Genomic DNA, 17,958 nt, shown 5'->3' with positions numbered 1-17,958 from the left:
CTATAAGAAATCAGTAAGTTGTTGATAAGCCCCAAGATGGAGCTCAAAGGTTATGATGAAGAAATAAGTTTATGGACTTAAGTCTTTCATGATGAAATGTCCTGAGTCCAACCCCACACCCTAGGAACTTTGCAGTTCTATTCCAAGGAGAAACACTAAGTTGCTAAGCCATTCTAGGTAACACCTAGAATTGTCACCATTTCACATACAAGAAAAAGAATCATTGCCGTAGCTATTGTTAATGTTAAACTCTCTCGACTTTAGTTTACAAAGAAAAAAGAAAAACCAGATAAGGCAGGAAAACCAGATTCTCCCTATTTTCCATATTGCTCATTGCTTCAGTGCTAGGTCGTGGGTGCATTAAGCTGTTAAGCAAAGTTCAGGCCTTGGGTGGGAATCCATTGATCTCTAGGTCAGAGGTACCAGGGAAGCATGTTCAGCGCCTTTCAACTTTTATTATTGAGTCCCTGAGTTGTCCCTGAGAGCTCCAGAATATAAACTTGTTTTCTATTTTTTTTTTGTTTTGCTTCAAGCCTATCTCTAAGCTTTTTTACAGTTCCTAAATTTTATGAGAAACAAAATCAACTTAACCAGTTTCACTCAACCGATCATTTTATTGCATCATTTTATGCCTGTTCTGCCTCTGTTGACATGGTTTCTTCAGCACATTTCCTGAAGTACACTTTTAAGTGTTATTTTGAAAAACAGTGCTTCATATAAGTTTCCTTTTTATTTTTGTTCCTGCCTTTTTTGCTTGCAGGTGGCACAGTGCTGTAAACTCAGCTACTCAGGAGGTTGAGCCAGGAAGATGGAAAGGCCCACCTGGACAATTTAAAGAAACCTTGTCTTAATGTAGCAAGCTACTATACTAAGTTACTAGGCAGCTACTATAGTGGTATAGATAAGAGAGAAAATTAGCATTAGCCAGGTTTAGTAAAGCAGACTTCATAATCCTATAATACTATAGTGATATAGTATAGACTATACTATAGTTATAGAATACTATAATACTATAGTAATGCTATAGTGGCATAGTAGCTGACTAGCATGAACAAGATGCTGGTTCAATCCACATAATTGAAGATATATATTCAATTTCCATTTTCTATTATTTGTCAGCCAATTTCATTTGTAGCCATTTTACAACTTTGACACAGCCTAAAATCACCTGAGAAATGAGTCTCCGTAAAGTAACTCACGCTACCAGGTTGGTCTCTGTCACGTCTGTGAGGGGCAAATCAAGGTGAAGATTAACGCATGCAGGAGGGCCTGGCCCACAAGACAGGTGGTCCTGGGCTGTATGAGAAAGCTAGCTAAGCACGAGTCTGGGAGAAGCCAGAGAGTGAGCCAGCAAGTGGGTTCCTCTGTGGTTCCTGCCTTGCGTTCCTACCCTGACAACTGTCTCTCAAAGATGGTCTGTGACTTGGCAGTGTAAGAAAAAAATTAACTTTCCCTTCCCCTAACCTGCTTTTACTTCTGGTATTCGCCATAACAACAAAATGAAGTCAGAAGAACAAATAACCCCAATTCTTTCTTTCTTGGATGACCAAGCACCACATTTTGGTAAAGCATGGGCTGTTTTTCACAGGTTCAGTCAGGTTATGTTTAAAGACCAGCACAATGATTCCCAGTGTTCTGTGAGCTGACTGAGAAAAAAAAAATCACAATTTGGGGGCCCACAGAGTCTCTGTCTATAGAAGCTGCCTTCTTTTGAAAGTTAATCTTTATGCATGCTACAACTCCTTTTAAAAATGATTTTTATTTTTGAGGCAGGGTCTCACTCTGTTGCCCAGGCTGGTTTCAAACATAAGATCCTGCTGTTTTAGCCTCCCGAGTACAGGTCCCATAGGCCTGCCTCACCACACCCCACTTACAACTCTTTCTAAATCACCCACTTGGCAAAAAATTGTCAAGCCACTCATTATCATCCCAGAGCTAGTCCCTAAAGCAATCATTCTCTGGACTCTGAACCTGGATTTGCTCCATGGAGAGCATGCTACTAATGCTGCCATTATTATTATTATTATTATTATTATTATTATTATTATTATTATTTTATTACATGTGTATGGGTGTTTTGCCTGCATGCATGTCTGCATAATACATATGTGCCTGGGTGCCCTCACAGGCCAGAAGAAGGCATTGGCTTTGCTGGAACTGAAATTACAGATGGTTGTAAGTCACCATATGGTTTTTTTGAAATCAAACTCAGGTAATCTGGAAGAGCAGCCAGTGCTCTTAAACACTGAGCCATCTCCAACCCCTGACTTCTGATTTTTAAGAAAGTTAAAATTTAGGGCCTGAGATATAGTTCAGTGGTAGAGTGCTTGACTAATATGTACAGAGTCCTAAGTTTAATCTCTAGTATTTTTTTTTTTTTAAGATTTATTCTTTCTTTGAGTAATTAAAAGGCAGGGTCTCTCTACATAGTTCTGGCTATCCTGAAACTCACTAGGTAGACCAGGCTGGCCTCAGACTCATAGAAATCCATATGCCTCTGTCTCCCAAGTGCTGGGATTAAAGGTATGAGCCACAATATCTGGCTCTACGGTACCAGATTTCACTAAAATATCCAACAAATAAAATTCCAAGCATACTGGCAACAAAAATAACAGGGAGAATGACTAACATATTCAAAAGTCCACACAGAGTGCTTTGTGGAAATAATAGCTCCTGTGATCCTTATATTGCAGTTGGACGAAACAGCAGTGCCCTTTGGCCTTGGAAGAGGGACTCACATCTCGTCTGCTGAATCTCTATGGGCAAGGGAAGCATGGAATGCTGTACTGTGAACTGCAAGGTGAAGGCAGTAACCAGCTCAATGATTTTTCTCTTTGACAAATGGCAAAATTGACCACTTGAAGACCGATTCTTAAAGCATATAAACAAACAAAAAAGCCCACTCAATCTGAATCACAGTGATTTGTTCCCATCAAAGTTCAGTTTGCACTTCAGTGCTCCACCAGTAATTCTTCTGAGAAAGGAATCCATCGAAGGTGCTATGAAGTGATTCTTGTCTACACGGCATGCCATGTCAGAGGCAAGCAGGCTTAGCCTTGAATCAGTAAGTAGAAAACAACCGACACTAGTACTTTGGTAAAAGTTAAGCAATCATACATTAATTATTAATTGATGGTTCCAACAGATCTTAGTGATACCCAACTGGAACAAAATAAGTAAATATAAACCAGGCAGAAGAGCAGCTGTGGAGTTAGTAAGTTTCTCTCTTGACGAGCAATTTTGGTGTCATCTATGGTTAAGAATACACCTCTGCTCACAGACTTCTGGAACGTGCACATGATGTGGGGTGCAAAACCACAAAGTTATGAAACCAGAGGACACAGGAGCATGACAGCACTACCCAAGAGACAGTTTTTCCCAACTTTACACTCTCCAAGATACTCGTGTCCCAGCAGCCTTTGCGCAGTTTGCCCCCCAATCAGCTAGACGCCCCGACGGGGGCTGGGACGCGCGCTGGGGCCACGCCCCCTCCTAGCTTGCTGTGTTTGCGTTCACCTTCCAGATGCGCATGTGCCGTCCCCTCTACGCGAGACTGGGTTCTGTCGCTAACCTAGTGGAGGACAAAACCATGGCGAGCAACCTCAGAGGTTGGGTTTCTTACCTGGTCGGCACAGGATGCGGCCTCCGGCTCGTCCCGCCTCCTGCTGATGGCGAAGTCCGGAAAAGACTGACTGGAGAATGGGCGTGTTTACATTATCGCCTCCCTAGGATCGACTTCTTGTCCCGCCCCTTCTCCTCTTTGCTTAAATCCGTTGGACCGCCTTCCTGTCTGTCAGAAGCGGGTGTCACCAACAACAACGTGCGACCGACTCTTAGGCTAGTGAGGCTGTGAGCCGCGAGAGTGCCTTGAAGTAACTTTAGGTGGAAGATGCTGGAAAGTAACTCGGCAGAGGGTAGCGACGGAAGCGAGGAGCAGGTTTCCGGTGCTAAAGTCATCGCCCAGGCCCTAAAAACTCAAGTACGATGGATCCCTTGGGCGTGAAAGTCTCTACGGAAGCAGGCGGGGGGACCTCGCGTTGTCATAGAGACGGAGGGCTTGGAGGCAGGGGTGTGTGTGTGTGTGGGGGGGGGGGGGCGGGGGTCCTGTTGGTCTTTCTTCTGGACCTCCCGGGAGGACAAGAAGGCTGGGTCCTGAGTTTGTACCCACTTTTCCGTCTTACCCCCCCGCACCCCCCCCCCCCCCCCAGGATGTGAAGTACATGTTCGGTGTCGTAGGCATCCCTGTGACCGAAATCGCCCTTGCTGCCCAGGAACTGGGCATCAAGTACATCGGGATGAGGAATGAGCAAGCGGTGAGTCTTGACATCAGTACCGAATGGCAGCTATTCGATGCACACAGCGCCCCATCGCTTCAAAAGCACTGCATGTACCACTGTTAATCCTACTTGACAGAAAAGTGAGAAGCAGAGAGACTAAGTCAAACTTGCCCAACGTGAGTCATTTGGTAGTGGCATTCGAACTTAGGTATTGGATCTGTTCTAATAATGTTCTACTGCAGTGTACTCTGCCGCGTCCAAATATAAGAATCCAAAGGGGTGGTCTTCACTATTAGACTGTTAGTTCTAGCAGAGAAGGCATGTTGCTTCATCACCCCATATTGTATTGCCAGTATCTGGTGTGGTTCCCGTACACGATAGGTGTCAGAGAGATGTGGCGTTATTGATTGAAGGCCAGGATTCATGCAACAAAAAGTAGAAGACATCAGAGATGGCAGTGCCATCATTGGAATTCAGGGCTCTCAAACCCCAGTCTGGTGTTTTCCTTAGCATTATGCCACCACCCTTTTGGGATCCTACCTGGAAGAGGGAAAACCAAAGGAGACATTTTATAAATCTACTTGAGTGTTTTCTCTGGCAGCTCAGTCTTACCTTCTCTCAGCAATACTGGCAAAAACAAGTATCTGGTGCAGATGAAGTGATTCACCAGAGCTGGCTGCAAAGCCTCATAACCTGACAACCTGGATGTAATCTCCGGGCCCTACATGGAAAAATGAAGGAGATTACTGATTTATGATTCATGTTGTTCTTGGGCCTACACACACACACACACACTAATTTAAATTGTTCTCTCTCATACACAGTCACACACATACACACACACACATGCTAATTTAAATTATTCTCTCTCATACACAGACACACACACACACACATAATTGAAAAGATCAAGAATTGAGGCTGAAGAAATAGCTTAGCAGTTAACAGTTCTCGTTGCATTTTCAGAGACCAGGAATTGGTTTCTGGCATCTACATCGTGGCTCACAACTTCCTGTAACTCTGGTTCCAAAGAATCTGATGGTTTCTTTTGGCCTCCATGGACACACACATGATTCACATATACATGCATAACATACATACATGCACACTGCTGTGCCTTCTGCTGCTGTCACTGCTGTCTTGATCTATGCTCTTGGCCCCTCTTGCCACCTTTTCTCTGCTGTCAGATGTGAGCTCCATTGGGTGTGGTTCATTTGTTTTCAAATCCCCACAGCACTGACTTGACTGAGGTCTTCATGTAATATAGGTGTTCACTACATCATTTGATAATCGAAAGACATGCAAGTGTTAAGGTCAGTTCTAGGTTGAGGAACTAGTAATAAAATAGATGCAAATAGTCAAGGAACAAGCAAGACAATAAAAAACAAATAGTCAAAGAATAAGCAAGGCAATAAACAAAGTTCCATGATCACTCCCATGATCGCTATTTCTAAGGGCTTATCAAGATGACCAAAATATCTGAGCCTACTTTCCTGTCCTAGCCCAAAGTCATTTTCATGTCTGAAGCCTACTTCTTTGTTCTAGACTAAGATTTAGATTCCTGCCTGAAATTACTTCTTTGTTCAAGGAGTGTACTATGAGGGGGTGTAATTTTGTAGAAAAGTAGAGGCTTTTGTTTTGCTTTGTTTTCTTTTAATGGTAATAAAGTTTGCTATTTCTCATAGAGCAATGGTGGCACACACCTGTAATCCCAGCACAGAGGAGGCAGAGGCAGGTGGATCTTTGAGTTGAAGGGCAGCCTGATCTACCTAGTGAGTTCTAGGACTGCCAGGGCTACACAGAGAAACCCTGTCTCAAACAACAACCACCAAACCAAACCAACAACAGCAATCTGTAATTTCTCAGCTTTTGGCATATGCCAGAGGAGTGTTCTTTCTGCATATGTTTTGTATTTTACTGCTATAAATGGACAATTATTCCCAATGTATGAATAAGTATATTAATTTTAGCAAACATTTTATGACGTTTACTCCTATTTTTAAGATAAGACAAATCATGCTATAATGTTCTAGACAAAGAATAATTTTAAAATGTACTCTGTTCTTCCTGGGCATCTTGTATTTCATTTAACTTAGTGTTTCCTATGTTCCTTGTAAGCTGGAAAAAGCACAGCTCAGTGAAAAGTGGCCAGGCATAGTAACTCCCAGGTGTATCCCAAGCTCACGGGGCTTAAGAGACTTCTGGTGCAGTCAAAGGCTGTAGCGCACAGCCTCGCCGATAAGGAGAACACCACACTCAGGATTCTTCTGACAGCATTTATTGAACAGCTCTTCAAGATGGAGAAAAGGGGAAGGACGCCGAGCTCAGAAAGCCCGCTGCTTAAATAGAGCTTTGGGAGACGTGCAGATCCCTCATTGGCTCAAATCTTTCATCCAATTGTCATACTCGGTTTTCGCACCATGCGCAGGCGCATTCTCAAGTAAAGCTTCCGTGAAGAACCAGGAAGCAGAAGCCTGCGCCATCTTTTAATGGCGAATGTGGCTCCTCACAAAGGGCAGCCTGGGCTACCTTAAGACAAAACAAACAAAAACCACGTCAGCCATAAAGAAAATGTCACCAGCTTGCTTGCTACAAATCAAAGACATACAGTAAATAATGTGTAACCTGGCTGAGTGGATGCACACTCAGAAATGGGTAACTGAAAAATCCCATTTAAAATGGAACAACACTCACTGTGTGAAGAATAAAAATACAGCCATCATTACAGACCCTAATATGTAAATGGGCTGAAGAAATCACAGTGGAAAATGGAGAATATTTTAAATCAATGATAATGAAATGAGTATCAAATTAATAAGATAAAATACCTTTTAGATGAAATAGCTGAAGTGAATCTGTTAGTAAAGATTTAAAACCAGTGCTGACAGCCTTTTTTCAAGACACCAGGAAAGGAAAAGCAAATCAAAGTCAAGGAAAGATGTTACGTAATGAATGCATAGGCAGGTACTAGTGAAGTAGGAAACAGTACAGAAAAACAGAACAACTAAAGATGCCATAACTTGGAAGGCTCAGACTGGGAATCACCATGGGCTACGTGGCTAATTCAAGGCAGCCTAAGCAATGAGACCAAGCTCTAAACAAAGAAATTAACCCTTCAAGAAGACAGACATGATCAATAAGAAATCAATTCTTACCGATTCTCAGGATACGAAAGCAGTTGTGAGTTGATAATACAGATAGCATAGATAGTAATGACAATTCCTTGAAAAACTACAATTTAGATACCTAGATACTTAACCTGGACCTTGAAGTTTATGGTTATCACATCTCATAAAAATGAGTAGTGTTCCAGTTCTTCCTTCCCTTTACTACGTGAATTTCATTCCTGAGTCCCCATGTATCACCCCATGTTTTGTCTGTGTAGCCCTGGCTGTCCTAGAACTCACCCTATAGACCAGGCTGGCCTCAGACTCAGAGATCCACCTGCCTCTGCCTCCCGAGTGAGTGCTGGGACTAAAGGTGTGAGCCACCATGCCTGGCTCAGCTTCTCTCTTAGTAATAGATTTTCTCATATTTATACCCGAGTCCTGTGTGCTTCATTAAGCCCTACTGTCCTTTCTTCCTAGGCTTGTTACGCTGCCTCTGCAGTTGGGTACCTAACGGGCAGGTAAATAACGTCTGCTTCATTTGCATACATTAAGTGTTTGGGGTAGAAATATGTGCTAAACTAAAAGCTTAGTTGTCTTGAAAAGATTATAGAAGATAATATTAATGAGAAGTGAGAACCTTATACAGAAATCTTGGCTCCAAAACGAGGTTGCCAGAGCATATCCCAGTCTACTTGTGTTAGCCCTCATTTTTCATTAAAAATTAATTCTTTCTAAAAATAACCATTTAGAAAATATATAAGGAAGAAAATATAATTCTTATATGAATTCTATAATTCCATAACCATTAAGATTTTTTTCATATATTCTACTTGTTTGTACATTTACAGTTTTGGGGTAGAATTTGGACCTCTGATAAAATTTGTATTATACTTTTTTGCCACCTTATAAGATTTTTTTTAATTTCTAAAACTGAAGTTAATAATTAAATACTAAAAAATAAAATCAAGCAAGATTTCACAGTCCTTCCTTTTTAATGGAAACCTTCTGAACTTGAGCCTGAGGAAAATTAGGTCATCTAAAGCCATCTCTGGATTACTTCTGTTGCTTATTTACATGTAAACAAAATTTTAAATTTTTTTTGGCTGACCCTGGAAAACATTTAAATTGCAGTCATTTATGCCTTAAGTGATTCTGGACTGATAATTATTTTAACAAGCTAAAAGTCAATTTTGAAAATTTTATTTTGAAAACTTCAGAATTATACTGACTAGTAGTGCAGCGGTAACAATGGGTGACTGTTTACATTGAATTCGAAATAAGTAACATTCTAACCAGAGCTCCTCGGTTTTTGCTGGCCACCTTTTTAAGTGTTCAGTGACTGTGTGTGGAGTCTGTATGGTGTCAAACTGCACAGTGAGTAATGACGACTGCTGTAGAACTTTCTATTGAGTGGTGCTGTTCTGGGTGTTTGATCTCTGCTGAGACTTATGTTAATGCTATTTAAAGACTAAAAGATTATTAAGTTAGAACTGAAAAGTGGTAAACTTAATGATATAGTGACACTTTATTAGTGAGTACTTTAAGCTTGAAAGTTATGTCAAGAGAAAGCATTCAGAAAGATTTGGAGGAAACCAAGCATTTAGAATCACTTTTCTCACAAAGATTTAGTATGTTATATGTATTTGTAAGGAAATGAAAAAAAATCTGTGGCTGTCAAAATTTGCTTCTATAGTCAGTCAGCTTGTTCTTACTCAAATATAATTAGAGCAAAATATGAAGAGGTTGGTAAAATATGATGGAAAAATAATGGTGTACATTATATCTTAAAAGAAACTCTTTGTTCCTCTTTTTTTTCTCAAAGATTTATTTAGTTAGTTTTTATGTATATGAGTGCACTGTAGCTTTCTTAAGACACACCAGAAGAGGGCATCTGATCCCATTGCAGATGGTTGTAAGCCACCATGTGGTTGCTGGGAATTGAACTCAGGACCTCTGGAAGAGCAGTCAGTGCTCTTAACCTCTGAGCCATCTCTCCAGCCCCTCTTTGTTCCTCTTTATTAAGATATTCTAATAATTGTTTAGCAATTATAGTAAAGACCTACATGTCTTTCCTTTGACAACAAAGAAGTTTCCATGGAAACACTAACATACTGTGAACTGGTAGTTGGTAATTCCAAGCTGGGGTTGCTGGCATCTACACCTCTTTTTTTGTTTGTTTGTTTTCAGTTATTAAGTTTGATCTGCTGTTGATAAACTCTGCTTTGCTTCTAGGCCAGGAGTATGCCTTGTTGTTTCTGGTCCGGGTCTCATCCACGCCTTGGGTGGCATGGCAAATGCAAACATGAATTGCTGGTAATTAAATCATTCTTGCTGAAAACACTTTTTAATGTATCTTTGCATAATTTAACCAAGTAGAACTGGTCCACGGTGGAAAGAGTTGGGGAAGAGGAAAACAAGTCCACCTTGCAAGGCTTAGAAATAGAGAAGAGGGTAATTAACTGGGAAGTGGTCTGGCTGTCAGGAGGAAGGGGTGGGAGGGGACAAAGCCTGCGGTTCAATGTGCCGCATGAGGACAGTAGTTAACAAGCGTGCACAGATAGTGGAAACTTGCTCGGAAGAGCAGATTAGGGGTGCTCCTATGACACATAAAAAAGTAACTGTGACACGATGAGTATTAGTGTGCGTCACTATACTATCAGCTCACTATACATATCAAAACATAATGTGCCATTTAAATATTTGCATTGTGAGGAAGAAGAAACACTATTAACTCCTTTACTAAGAGAGAAACAGTTACCATTGTAGTGTTTCATTGTGTCTATGTGTTTGTGTATGTGAACATGCAACATGAATGTAATTTTAAATGAAGAAGTACTTTTTAAATTTGTTAATTATTGAACCTGGGGCCTCACTATGTTATGTAGACCAGGCTAGTCTGGAATAATAATAATAATAATAATAATAATAATAATAATAATAATAATAATCATCATCTTTCTTTCTCCTCCTCCTTCTTTCTCCTCCGATTTCCCCCCTCCTCTTTTTCTTCCTCCCCTTCCTCCCCCTTTTTCTAGACATGGTTTCTCTGTATATCTCTTGCTGTTGTCCTAGAACTTGCTTTGTAAACAGGCTAGCCTTGAAATCCACCCACCTCTGCCTCCCTTGTACTGGGATTAGGGCATTACCAAACCAAGCAAGTCTAGAATTCTTTTTTTTTTTTTTTTTTTTTTTTTTTGGTTTTTCGAGACAGGGTTTTTCTGCATAGCCCTGGCTGTCCTGGAACTCACTCTGTAGACCAGGCTGGCCTCGAACTCAGAAATCCACCTGCCTCTGCCTCCCAAGTTCTGGGATCAAAGGCGTGCGCCACCACCGCCTGACAAGTCTATAATTCTTAAAGAGATCTGCCTGCCTCTGTGTCCTGAGTGCTGGACTAAAGGCATGTGACACTATGCCCAGCTAAGCTTTTTGTGTGTGTGAGACAGAATCTCATTAAGTTGGCCAAGGAGGGTTTGAACTCCCTTAGCCCAAGCAGGCCTTGAACTTGTAATCCTCCTGCCTCAGTCCCTTGTATAGTTAGAATTATAGGTCTGTACCACCATACCGAGCTAAGAGTTGTTGCTGTTGTTTGGTTGGTTTTTGTTTGTCCTTTGTTTTGTTTTTTTCTCACCCTAGCTCAGTATATAGAAGTATATATTCTTCATCTTGCTCTGCCTGGTTAATAAGACATTATATTCTTATGTTAAAATTTGCCTTATACTCTGGTTAGTGCTGATTCTCCAGCCTTACCTTTAACGTTTTCTCAGCTCCTTTACCAGTAATATCAGGATGAATGGGATTTCATTTGTTGTAGTTAGAATTTTATTGCTATGAGGAGACACCATGACCATGGCAGTTCTTATAAGGAAAAACATTTAATTGGGACTGGCTTACAGTTTCAGAGGTTTAGTCCATTGTCATTATGGCGGGAAGCATGGCAGTGACAGACAGACATGTTGCTGGAGAAGTTGCTGAGAGTTCTATATGATCTGCAGACAGCAGAAGGGGACTGTGTTTCATACTGGGCATAGGTCGAGCATCTAAGACCTCAAAGCCCTCACCCATAGTGACACACTTTCTTCAACAAGGCACCCCTCTTCATAGTGCTGCTCCCTATAGCCAAGACCTGGGTCTGTGGGAGCCATTCCTGTTCAAACCAGCACAATGTTCTAATCAATTCAGAACAAATCCTTTTTAAATGTGAAGGATGTTGTTTTCATTCTTTGTACAGTTTATATGTTTCTTTTTTTCTGTGCACGCGCACACACACACACACACACACACACACACACACACACACACACAGAGGACCTGACATGTGAAGGTCAGAAGACAACCCACAGAGGTTTGTTCTTTCCTTCTATGCTGTGAGTACCAGGGACCAAACTTACTTTGTCATTCTTGGTGACAAGTGCCCTCACCCACCAAGCCTGACCTTCTCTGCTTCTTCTGGCTCCTTTTTTTCTGTCTTCTTTCCTTGTCTTTTTAAAAATCTACCTTTGGGTTTGATATTTTTTAATAACTTTAAGTTTGGAATATGCTTTTTTTTTTTAAACCTTGAGACATAAAATAGAACCATCACTCATCTTGCCATTTTCAAGTAGACTTACTTAGAAAAATATGTCTTTTCCCATCTCAGGAATAATAAAGCTATAAAATTAATTTTCTGTCCCTCAACCTGGAAGCCTAAACATCTAGAAGCTGATGTAAGGAAAAGCATTTATATATCTCAGTGGTTCTCAGCCTTCCTAACACTGTAACCCTTTAATACAATTTCTCATGTGATCCCCTACCATAATATTATTTTCATTGACACTTCATAGCTGTAATATTGCTACTGATAAGAATTGTAATATAAATATTTCTGAAGATAGAGGCTTGCCAAAGTGCTCATGACCCACAGATTGAGAACCTCTGCCATACAGCTTCCATTTTTGTGAACTTGAGGACAATGTCTCTTACGTCAGACTGCATCTTAAATTGTTTTAGCCTCCAGCCTGTCAAGGAAGATGTAGTTTTCTCTGTCTGTTCTCTGTCTTAGTCACTCACACTTATTGTTCACTGTGTGTTGGACACTGCTGGATGTTTTATGTATTCTCTTTTTATTTTTATTTTATGTGCATTGGTGTTCTGCCTGCATGTCTGTGTGAGGGTGTCAGATCTTGGAGTTACAGACTGTTGTGAGCTGCCATGTGGGTGCTGGGAATTGAACCTGGGTCCTCTAGAAGAACAGTCAGTACTGTTAAATGCTGAGCTATATCTCTAGCCCCATGTATTCTCAATTGTAATAATATTTCTTTAAAAAATGCTATTTCAGGCCCTTGATTGTGATTGGTGGTTCTTCTGAAAGAAATCAAGAAACAATGGGAGCCTTCCAGGAGTTTCCACAGGTATCCATCCACTGCTAACATCCAAGCCACGATTAAGTCCCACTAAAGTAAAACACTATCCTAGTCGGGGGTTTTGTTGCTACGATGAAACATGCTGACCAAAAGCAACTTGGGGAGGAAAGGGTTTCTCTTATCCAGGGAAGTCAGGAAGGGCATGACACACAGGCCGTGGAAGAACTTGGCTTGCTCACTTGCAGCAGCCTTCTTAGACAACTCAGAACTGTCTGCCAGGGGCAACAGAGCTCTCCCTACCTTCTGCACCCACCCATAACCATTATCAAGACAATGCCCTGCAGACTTGCCTAGAGGCATCCGATAGAGGCATTTTCTCAATTGAGGTTCTCAAGTAACTCTAGCTTGTGTCAATTTGATGAAAAACTAACTAGCACAGGCACAACTTATAAAATCTGTAACTAACTAACTAAATATCTCTATTGCAGGCAGGATGGTTCCATGGGTAAAGGCTCCTTTCTCCAAGCCTGAACACTAGTGTCCTATCCCTAGAACACACATGGTAGGAGTGGAGAGACTGATTCTCACAGGCTGATCTCTGACCTTCATGTGTGCCATGACACTTTATATGCAACACAGCTAAATAGATATAATTAAAAAATTAATCTGTAAAATAAAAACAAAAAAGGGAAGTTATGACAAGTGGGTGTGGTAATTTTCTGAGCAAAACAGTATCAGGTTGTGCTAACAGTATCAGGAAGAGCATAGGGGCTGCAGAGATGGGTCAGCAATTAAGAGCACAGACTGCTCTTGGGGAGATGAGGGTACAGCTCCCAGCACCTCTCATCCATCAGCAACTCCAGCTCAAGAGGAATCTGATACACCCTTCTGGCTCCTGTGGGTACCACACTCAAATACACAAACACATATATAAAAGTTAAAAAAAAAGTGTAAAGAAATATACCAAAACTGACATGATTTGGATTTAATATAAAGTACTATACTTTTATATAAGTTAATGGGAAAATTATGCTGTTATATTCTTGAGAAAGTTTTATTAGTTTATTATAAAGTAACACCAACAGTATTTAAGTGATACTCATATCCAGAAAAATAGAATTGATAAGTAATTGAAAGGAAATTTGGAAATAGACTTGGGTATGGTGGCACACAGCAATATTCCCAACAGTTAGGAGGCCAAGGCAGGGAGAGCATATATTTGATACTATCATAGGTTAGCAAGACCCTGTCTCAAAACAGAACAAAAAGAAAAAGAAAATGTAAGGCAGAGAGGCTAGCACAACGAGCATGTGTACCTGCCATCAACTGAGTTCGGTGCTCAGAACCCACGTGGTGGCAGGAGACTCAGCTCCCTCGTGTTGTCCTGTCACCTCACTCCACATACATAGTGTCTAGTTAGGGTGTCATTGCTGTGAGGAGACCCCATGGCCACGGCAACTCTTATGAAGGAAAACTTTAATTGGGGCTGGCTTACAGTTTCAGAGGTTCAGTCCATTATCATCATGGCGGGAAGCATGTTGGCTTGCAGGCAGACATGGCGCTGGAGGAGCTGAGAGTAAGTTACTACAAAAATCACTTTGATAGGAAGCAGGGATTAATGTCAACTGTTAAAGTAGAGTTTCCTAAAAGTAATAGTAGCTTATTAGATTAAATTAAAAATTAAAACAGTTTGATTTAAAATTCAACTATCTTTTTCTTTTTGGAAGTTCTCAAAACTGAAGGTCATGAACATAGGCATCTGAAACCTGAAGGATGACCTTGATCTTGTCAAGCCTGTGCGACTCTGGCTGCCATCCTTTCCATAGATTTCATACTAGAAGTATGAAGGGGGCGTTTCTCCACGTGCCTCAGAGCACATTAGACAATGCAGAGGTAGAGAGCCCCCAACTCCAATGTTCCCAACTGCATGGCAACAAATGCACAAAAGGGAAAGCAGCAGAAATGTACGAGTACATAGGACGGAACGAGGCAGATGTGCATGTTCTCAGCAGGGCACTTGTGGAGACCAAGGATGGGCTCATTATCCTTTGTAGTAGGCCTGGTGGGCGAGCATTCTGTCTGCTCCCTCAGCAGTCAGAGACAGTGCTCCTGTGTTGTGGAACACGGTACATGGTATGTGGTGTGTGTTATCTTCATTTTTGCCAACCTGAGAATTGGAAATAGTATGTTGTTTTGAATTGTTTTCAGAATTATCCTGAGGAAGAGATGTATTTGATTGTGATCTGAATGTTTTTTGAGATTACAACAAAACCACATCTCTTTTCTCTCCTGCCTCTAAATGTAGTAAGAAGCAATGATTTAAACATTTTGTCTTCCTTTATGAGAACTATAGTATTGTGAGCTGATCTTAAATAATTTTCATTTTCTGTATAGGTTGAAGCTTGCAGATTATATACCAAATTCTCTGCCCGGCCAAGCAGCATAGAACACATCCCATTTGTTATTGAAAAGGTACAGTCTTATGAGAAGCTCTTCCCTGCATCGACACAGGGGCTCGTCCATGCTGAGCACAGGCTCCTCTGGAGCCAGGCTCCAGCACTGCTGTTGTCGTCCTTAGTGGGAAGATTAGAGTACACCCAGACTGTGAAAATGACATTGTTAAAGCTGTTTACACTCTAGTGTTCACTGCCATTGCATTTAGTCATTGAAACAGAGGTAAAGTAAGTTATTCTAGAAAAAAAAATCCTGTATGTTAGTTTCTTAAATGATCTTTTTAGTTAAAGCAAAGTAAAGATAAATGTATATATAATAAGCTCCTGGCTAGTTGATCTCTTTAGCATTTGCAAAACTATTGGGACTACTGTATGTAAGATCATCTTTCTTGAAAAAAAAGCAAACATCTTTTAGTTAATTAACATGTTGTGAATTAATGTTAGCTAGCGAAGGCTTTATGTGAAATTAAGTTCAAGCTATTTCCAAACCACGAGTTACAAGCTTGATTTGACACATTTGTCACGGTTTCTGAAATCCCTGCCAAGTGATTAAGGTTAAGAAGTGGGTGAAAGTCCCTGTTCCAGCATAAACAGCAAGCAGGGCCTCATGGGTACTCTTCCAGTGTAATAGAGTGTCCACTTCAGAGCCCTACAGGAATTCTTTATCTACTTTAAGATGAAAATACCTTTCAAAATATAGTCAATGAAGGACATTTCTATTTTAATTATAACTTTTTTCTCCAACTGAGAATACATTAAGAAAAATTAGTGTTCATTTTATACTTTTAAACTAATTTCAAGAAGAATATGATAATTGAGACATTAAAAGTGTTGCGTTTGTGAAAACACAGGCAGTGAGGAACAGCATCTATGGTCGTCCAGCAGCTTGTTACATTGACATTCCTGCAGATCTTGTGACCCTCCAGGCGAACACGACTTCTATAAAGTAAGAATTAGTCACAATTCCTCCTAAATTTTATGTTATTGTACTTACTCTTTATAAAGAATTATCTAGCACTCATCAGTTAATCTCCAAGTATCTCAATATTTTTTGATGATTTTGTAACTAAACTGAATCCTAGCCAAAAGGCTTATTAGTTTTCTTCATTAAAATAGTATTACCTAGTAACTGTTATTGGATTTAATTACTAAATCTAATTTTTGGAGCCTTGTGAATTCCTCACGTGGAAGTTATTCACCCAGTAACCTCAGATATATATCTGCATCAGTGTCTGAGTTATTGACAGGCATCTTCATGTAAGCCAAAAGGTGAGGCAGACAACTGTTGAAACACTCAGCAGAAAAGGTGTCTATCTAGCTAATCCCCCAAAAAGATGTTCTGAAGTGTGTTTCTATGGTTTGTCCTCTACTTCTATGTATTAAATAAACTCTGAGTGAAAGAAGTCTAAAAACCTCACACTTGATATCGTTCATCTTGATAAAGATGCTACCGTAGTCCATCCGTTCCCTAAGTGATATTTCTTTAGTCTTATGAATAAAATACACTTTTTCTTTTATAATGTTTTTAGAAAGATTCAGAAGTGTAGAAATATTTTTTAAATGTTCATTTTATTTTATTTATGTGTATATGTGTACGTCTGTGTAATAGTATGCTGCATATGTGTGAAGTCTGTAGAGGTCAGAGAAACTGTGAGATCCCCTGGAGCTAAGTTACAGGCAGTTGTAAGCCACCTGCTGTGGGTGCTGGGAAGACAAACCAGGTCCTGGAAGAGTCAAAAGTGCTCTAAACCACTGAGCCTTCTCTCCAGCCCCAAAGGAATCATTTTATGTAACACTTTTAGCACTTAGTGCTGTGCCTTCATTTTATTATGCACACTCAATCAGTGTGTTGAAGTTTGTCTCTAGAGGTTTTTGAGACTGGATCTATTATGTAGTCCAGGCTGGTTTCAGGCTCGATCCTCTCTTCCCTTCCCAAGTCCTGGGACAGTAGGTGTGCACTACTGTCCTGAGCGTCATGCAAATTAAATATGTCACATTCCTGCTGTAGTTTATTTATTAAACACCATAACATGCTTCATTGCTGTTTTAATTGTGTGTGCGTGCATGTGTGTGTGTGTGTGTGTGTGTGTGTGTGTGTATGTGTGTATGTTCGAGACAGTATCTCACTGCAGCCTTGACTGTTCTGGAACTTGCTTTGTAGACTAGACTGGCCTCAAACTCATAGAGATCCTTATGCCTCTGCCTCCCAAATGCTGGGATTAAAGGTGTGTGCCACCACACCCAGCATGTTCCATTGTCTTAAAGTGATTTCTTAAATGCAATTTTTGTGGGCCTTGCTATTATGGAAATGGTTGTCTAATGGCTACAGAGAGTGGTCAGTGTATCTGGTATACTGGGTAATGTCTGTCTTTGAGAATCCAACACAAGGACATCTACTGAGTATTTATCAGAATATGACAGTCACAGTAACACTGAGGAATGAAAGACAGTGAGCCTTAGGTAAGTTAAAAATCTATAACCTTCCATTTTATATGTGAGAATGAATGGTAGGTATGTCATCATGTGGAGCTGTTGTTCAGAGATACTTAACTCTGGTGGTTTTAATGGTTCTTTAGTAAGGCTTGTTGTGATGCCTTACTAACTTTATTTTACTAGTGAGTGGAATCAGGAATGGTGAGGTGGTGACAGCAGGGACATCAGTGACAGAACACTGGTACAATGCGTCTCTGCCAAATGCCATCTGGAACCCCGTGCAAAGGAGATAATAGTAACCCCTCACCTTGTTTTGAAAGTCAAGTGAGAATAAATGGCACCTGAG

General features: G+C 40.5%; 1 protein-coding gene across 10 annotated transcripts in view; it reads left to right on the top strand.

Annotated features, from left to right (window-relative positions):
- The window catches only part of Hacl1 (2-hydroxyacyl-CoA lyase 1), a 56,268-nt gene that overhangs the window by 18,368 nt on the left and 19,942 nt on the right, over positions 1 to 17,958 (top strand). For 5 of the 10 annotated variants that reach the window (XM_076931418.1, XM_076931413.1, XM_076931412.1 and 2 more), the window contains 5 exons: positions 7,865 to 7,905; positions 9,620 to 9,700; positions 12,702 to 12,774; positions 15,121 to 15,198; positions 16,031 to 16,125. In XM_076931418.1, coding sequence (XP_076787533.1) covers positions 9,675 to 9,700; positions 12,702 to 12,774; positions 15,121 to 15,198; positions 16,031 to 16,125 — 272 coding nt within the window. In that variant the 5' untranslated portion in view covers positions 7,865 to 7,905; positions 9,620 to 9,674. Of the gene's footprint in view, positions 1 to 2,693; positions 2,801 to 2,974; positions 3,065 to 3,188; positions 3,980 to 4,208; positions 4,454 to 7,864; positions 7,906 to 9,619; positions 9,701 to 12,701; positions 12,775 to 15,120; positions 15,199 to 16,030; positions 16,126 to 17,958 lie in introns of those variants that run through there. The other 5 variants (XM_076931414.1, XM_076931415.1, XM_034499151.2 and 2 more) reach the window with 4 other exon arrangements.

Source organism: Arvicanthis niloticus, chromosome 3 (genome assembly GCF_011762505.2).
Source record: "Arvicanthis niloticus isolate mArvNil1 chromosome 3, mArvNil1.pat.X, whole genome shotgun sequence".
NCBI classification, from domain to species: domain Eukaryota; kingdom Metazoa; phylum Chordata; class Mammalia; order Rodentia; family Muridae; genus Arvicanthis; species Arvicanthis niloticus.
Note: the sequence above shows the minus strand (reverse complement) of the source record. Positions and strands in the feature narration are given on the sequence as shown.